Genomic DNA, 6847 nt, shown 5'->3' on the forward strand with positions numbered 1-6847 from the left:
AATATACTTTTTTTGGGGACAAAACCTACGATAAGCTAAGTGGGACTTTTGCACACTCCACTCCCTTTTCTTGCATTCTTTTCTTTATGAGATGAGACCTTAAAGGTGATTAATTGTCATTGACAATAAAATACCAACTTCTTTTTTAACAAAGTTATGGCCAATATTGTTTCTCCGGCAAATTCAGAATTATTCAATTTAAATTAAATACAAAACCAATCGCAAGAGTTGTAGGGTTTCTTTGTCATTGTCTTTATTGACATATGACTCAAATCGTTAATTTTGTTAGTTGGCTTTTGTGTGGTTTGTGTAGAAGATGGAATAATAATTTTGTTCTTGTTTTAGAATAATAGTTCTTAATTAGTTCATAATTAATTTAGTCATAATTTTGATGATGACATTTTCCTATCAATGATTAATTTGTTACTTAAATATATTATAGTGATGTAGAAATATTGGTCCTATAAACTTAAAATTGAAGAGTATTGATATTTTGAGAATAGTGAGATATCGTACACGTATGATAAACGATTGATATATCTCCGACACGAATTTTACTTTTACTATAATAAATCTAATTATTTAATACCGATATACAAACAAATTAAATTTGTTTTGTATGAATCAAAATTATTCATCATATATACATGTGTCTTTGTGTCTTTAATTTTCAAAATTAAAAATTATATTCTATGAATATGCACATATTATATTGTGTCTCGTATTTATGTGCTTATCCATATCTTATAGCTTATAATATATAATTGGGATAATGATCTTTATTTCTATATGTTTCTTCACGGAAAAGAAAGAAATAAGTGATAGGCATCATGCCAAAAATATCAAATTTTGAGATTTTGTTCTCAATACAATGAACATTAATTGAAGTTTAAATGTACAAGAAAAAAAACCTTATGAATTCCAAATTTGTGTCTTTATTCACTATGTTCATTTTTTCCGGCAGATTTTTCTCCGAACCATATATTTTAATTTTTTAAAAAAACTTATGTGTATATATCGGATAGAAATATATTGTTCATTAAAAAATATAGAAATGACTTAAATGTTTTTATTTAATTAATACTTAAGTTTATATTTAATTAATACAAATTTAATAATATATCTCATCACCTTAATTACAGTTACAATTATAATTACAATTTTATTATTGAATATAATATATTGAATATAGATAAATACATGTTATATGATCGGCACTATGTTAGTTTATATATAAATGTACTTTAACAATAATATGTTTCTAACTATTATAAGAAACACATATATTATTTGCCCATTTAATCACAATTACAATATTAAATCAACATAATTATATTAGGGTTAAGATTTAATAACACAATAATATTAAATAAATCATACCTTGATCCATGGCTTACTTGATGTCACCTGAAGTGTATAGTTTTTCCCTCTAACCTTTTGCTTTTAGTAAACCTTTTTCAATGGTACAAGGTTTTCTTTTCTTTTGAATTGGATTGTGATTATTCTCTTTTTTTCCTCTTTTTATAGAGAGAAAATATTTAAATTAACATAACTTCTCCTTTTAATTAATAGTAGTTTTAAGTTTCTTTCGTTTCTTTTCTTTTTCATTTAAACAAATTAAAACATACAAATTGACATTCAATTACATGAGAAGTTATTATAATTTAAACATTACTTTTTCTTTAACGTAAAGTTATAAGATAAGTTATATTTAAAATATTACTCATCTTTAACTTTCTTTTCTTTGATTAAATAATCACCTCACAAATTTTGATATATAATTTAATAAAGGTAGAGGCAAGGGAATTATCCCAATAGTCCAATTCATTAAAAACTAATAACCATTATATTAGTTTATGTAATATTAGACCATATATTTAATCATGGGTCATTAACGTAAGATTATAATAATAATAATCTTACACACTATGCATTCACAAACTGCAAGAATAAATCAACGTTTTGAATTTGTATAATCTTTGTCATATAAGGATAAAGATACTTCAAACTAGAGATATTAAAATGATTTTTTTGTCGCATATAAGGATAAAGATTGGCATATATATAAGTTATAACTACTCTTTTCCATGTTAATTTTTGAAATGAAAATTTTATATAATATTAAAATTAATATTTATTATATGCATCATTTTAAGTCAGATTTTTAATTCAATTTACCTTATGATATGTTTATGTGAAAATAAATAAATAAAGGACATTTAAATATTTATAAAAAAATTTGTCTGCTTGCTCACTCATTTTCCTTCTATCAACTTTATTTAAAACTGTGATGGTAAGGTAATATATTTCATTAGATTAAAACGTAAATAAAGAAATAAACCAAAGCTTCATTTAATGGCATGAGTGGGTGACGTAATAAGGTCACAATTGAGTGATGCAATCAGTTCTCCATAGATCGCTCTTTTTATGACCGGCCACCTCATATGCCATTTGACTTCTTTGACTACAGCGTCTTCCGGTGACTGATACTTTCACTGTTTCACACTCTGCTTAATTTGAAAAATGGATAAATAAAATGTAAATTTATAATTTATAAGATTTAAAAAAGAATTATAAAAATTAAATATTTTTCAAAATAATGTAAAAAAAATTAAAATTTGTCATTTAAAATATTTATTTCATAAATTAATTTTTACATATTATTTATTTTATAAATAAAAATAATAAAATAAAAGTGAAATAAAGTTTTAAAATCGTCAATAGACTAGACTCTCTTAATATATTTTTAAGATTTCAATTTTGAATTCAGTGTATCCAGTTTATGTTGATTTAATATAATATTTATCTAGCAACTAATCTAGATTAGATTTTATCTAGAAAAAAAAAACTTTAAAATTATATCTCTCATACAATTAGCATAATTCTAAGTTCTAACTTAATTAAATTGTATAATTTGCGATGTAAAGTTATCAAATTTTAATTATAATTCAATAAACTGAATGGAAAAGATTTTACATTACCCATAAAATACAACTTAAGTTTGGAAGTGTACAACTCAAATTAAAATGTGTTTTTGGACTTTTATGAGTGTAGCAAGAATACAAAACAAATCTCTCAAGTTATTAAATGTACACACTTCACTCCACTGTCATATTTGGAATAGTTTGAATTTACATCAATTGCTCATAATTCTAAAAAATACTTTCCACAATTGTTTTAATCATTACTCTCTCTATATTCATCCTATAAAATTAAATTAATTTAAATGAAATTAATTACCCATAAAAGCTAACATATAATAATAAAATTTATGATATTATGTTAACTTTCATTTATCCTTAATTTAAATATTTAAATATTTTTGATTTCATTAGTAATATATTTTAGAAATTTTATTTACTTCTTTCGTTTAAGAATAAATTTTGAAAAATTACACTTACTATTAGTTTGATTATTGGATAAAATTACAATTGTTATTAGGAGGATTTAAAAATGATTAAAATTAATAAAGACTAAAATATTTTAAATTAATTATTTATCTTATTTTACAACGTCTAAGATGGTACAGTAAATAAATCTATATTTACGACAGTTGATTTTATATTGAGAAATTATTACAAATTGAATAGAACTTCATTATAAATCTAAAAGAGCGCAAGCAGAAAGCGATAACATAAGTAAAATTTCTGCATAAATTTAACAGTCGCAAATTGACGGGATTCTTCTTTTTAATGTAAAATAGAAATTATTACAAATTGAAAAGTGATAATGAAAAGTGCAGAACATATGGAAATTTGCAAACCATATTAGCCGTTCCCTTCAAAAACAAGGACTAGACTATACACTACTGTAATAAAACGTGACAAGAACCCTTCGAAAACTATTTATAGGCACATGGAATGTTTCAGAAATCATGAAATTAAAAGCTAATAATAATGATGATCATAATTGCTACTAATAAGAACACAATTTGAAACTGCCAATATTTTTAGGACATGAAAATTAACAAGACAGACAAAATACAAAGGAAACAGAAACCAGCTGAGCTCGAATTCTAACTACTGTCCAAAAGCTACAAACTGGTTCCTATTAAATCCTATTTGTAAAATTCAAAACTAATAAAAAAACAAAAGGGTTGTTAGGTTTTTTTTTCCAGTTTTTTTTACTGTCCTGGAGATTTTCCGGGGAAAATCACATCCCTCAGGTAAAAATCTCCCTATAAAACACCCTTTTCCAGCAGTAAAAAAGAGATCCAACGGCTATGCTTGATTCACCAGATCCTTTGAGTCAATAAATGTACCATGAAATCCATACGGTACTCTTGACGGCAGCTTAACTGAAGCTTCTAACTCTAAATTAACGGCGTTTACAATCTGAAGCTCTGATTTCCCATTCTTCTCGTCATGAACAAATGCCAGAATATACCCGTCATCTTCTGATTCACTGGTGGGATCACTCGGTAAAAAAAACGGCTCCCCACCAAATTTTTTATCCCCGTAGATATACTTTTTTACCTCCCCGGTAAAAATATCAACTTTTGCAAAACCTGAGACCTTGGGCCACGGCTCAGCAATAGCAAGATAAGCAAACTGAGTTTTTCTACCGAGGTGGTTTTTATTCACCATTCCCGCCTCTAAATTCACTTGGACATCGGATTCTTGAATAATAGCACGGCGAGTGGACTTACCGGTCTTTAAATTCAAGCGAATTTCCGACAACACACTCTGTAAATTCTCGTCGCATTCGTTAAATATCGAGTCCGGTGGCGTCATGCAAGAACCGATCACCACAACTTCGTCTGTCTCAGTCTCTTCCCATGCATTCCACAAGTGAAAACAGAAAGTATCCGGCGACTCGACCCAAATAATATCGTTGGCATCGACGGCATTCTTCGCCAGAATCCCGAACCGGGATTTCTTGTTCTTGTCGTAAATAACCGGCGAGCCACCGCTGATCATTTCTTGAAGTTTGAACACAACTTGCTGATCAGGGATCACCACGAAATTCTCAGTGATGGCAAAATCATGCATCATGGTCGGGACCGGCAGAGGAATATCAACGTCCGGTGATTTTTCCCCGTCGGGGAAAAATCGAAAGTATTTCAGATAAGGTTTTTGAATTACATCGTAGCTCAGAGCAAACATTTCTTTAGAAACAGGGTCAATCTTCGGATGAGCAATCATGGTATGATTAAGCTGGCCATCAAAGTCATATCTTCCGACAGTTTCAAGATCACCTGACGAAGTGACACGCACTTGATATGGCACGTCGTCTTCAGACATAGCAAGAAGCCTGTCGTTAAAGTAAGCTAAACCGGCGTTAGCAACTCCGGTACCTTTAGTATGATCAACCAGCCCGCATAATCCTCTAGCGTAAAACAGTAACAGTCTTGCAATACCAGAATGGCCATGTAATTCACCGATTGCCTTAGGAAAAACCGGTCTGCCCAGGTTTTTTTCTTGCTTTAATCTCTCCGTTTCAGTAAAACGACAAGCGTAGCTAGCATTGCCGTTATTTAAACTCACAGCGTGAACCATACCGTCTCCGTCGAAAAGATGGTGCCCGGCGACAGGTTCAAAGAGTGGGTTGGCGCCGTTTCGAACGTAGACACCGTTAATGCAATCAGGGATAGTTCCGGTGACCGGAAGTGATTTCTTAACGGGCTGTTCTGGCACCGGAGCGTAGTTGCCAGCAATTTGGACACGAGGATCAGCGGTTTTGGGGAGCTGGTGTTGACGTTCGTGAGAAACGATTGTACTCTCCGCCATGTCTAAAGCTAACGCCGCTGCTTTTTGGAGGAGATTCCATTGCTGCGGTTGCTGGTGGTGGTGGTGGTTGGTTTTTGTAGGGTTTTCCGATGGGAAATGAAGAACTGAAGGAGAGTGAAGAGCACAGTGAATTTTATTACTGTTCAATCTTTTTCTTGAACTCGGCTTGTTCTTGATGAAAGAAACAGAGCCCAAATCAAGAAACGAATTAGATGAAAGTGAGTGAGGAATTTGGGTTGTTCTAACCCAATTACTAGAATTCGTAACCGCCATGGAAAATTTAAAGAAATTATATAAAAAATTTAAAAGAGAAGAAAAAAAAATTTAAGTTCTTGATTTTGGATGAGAGAGAGAGTAAGAGATAGAGAGAGAAAGTATATTTTGGGGGGAGAAAGGGGGGAAAAATGGGGTATAAATAGAGGTGAAGAGTGGGGTTAAAAAGAAGGGGAGGTCCACCTCAGACATCTAAGAGAACACCACGTGTTGTTTTTGTAGAAAGGCACTTGGGTATTGACATATATTACTAAGTTTTTTCATAATCTAAAAACTATATATTATAATTTTTAAATAATTAATTAAAAGAATGCTCTAGTTTTGGTATTGAAGGTTGTTTGTGGGGCACCACACTTTTAGACCTTACTTGGAATTGCTCATGACACAACAATACCATACCATATTAATAATGTGAAAAGGAGAAAAGAATATAAAATTAATATATAGTGGAATTGCTTATGACATAATCCATAGAAGGAAATAAAAAGAATTCGAAAAATTAAAATAAAGAGTTTATGTAGTATGTTATTTTTGTTCTAGATTAATGGAAGTTTAAATTAATTAAAATATTAAGTTCTCTAATTTAATTGGATGGGGAAGAAAGCATAAAATTTGGAGTCCAATAATAGAACCAATGAAGTGGGCTGATTTTTCTATCAACATCCATGACCATGGCCCCATTTTGTCTATGACTAGCACATCACTCATTTACCCAATTCATTTGGTTTATTTGTTTTTTGCTTTTAATAATTTTAAAGGATCAATTATAATTATAATTAGTTTTAATTTTAAAGTTGACAAGTTTAAAGGTCACTCTTTTTCTTCTGAGTAATGTTATTTAATTA

General features: G+C 29.9%; 1 protein-coding gene across 1 annotated transcript; it reads right to left on the reverse strand.

The window, feature by feature from the left end:
• Nucleotides 1-3930: 3930 nt before the first annotated feature.
• On the reverse strand, nucleotides 3931-6097 carry LOC126683488 (9-cis-epoxycarotenoid dioxygenase NCED2, chloroplastic). Its single transcript, XM_050379399.1, has one exon. It carries the CDS (start codon nucleotides 6000-6002, stop codon nucleotides 4221-4223), a length of 1782 nt encoding a protein of 593 aa, XP_050235356.1. The 5' UTR covers nucleotides 6003-6097; the 3' UTR covers nucleotides 3931-4220.
• Nucleotides 6098-6847: the final 750 nt, after the last annotated feature.

Source organism: Mercurialis annua, linkage group LG5, assembly GCF_937616625.2.
Source record: "Mercurialis annua linkage group LG5, ddMerAnnu1.2, whole genome shotgun sequence".
Lineage (NCBI taxonomy): Eukaryota > Viridiplantae > Streptophyta > Magnoliopsida > Malpighiales > Euphorbiaceae > Mercurialis > Mercurialis annua.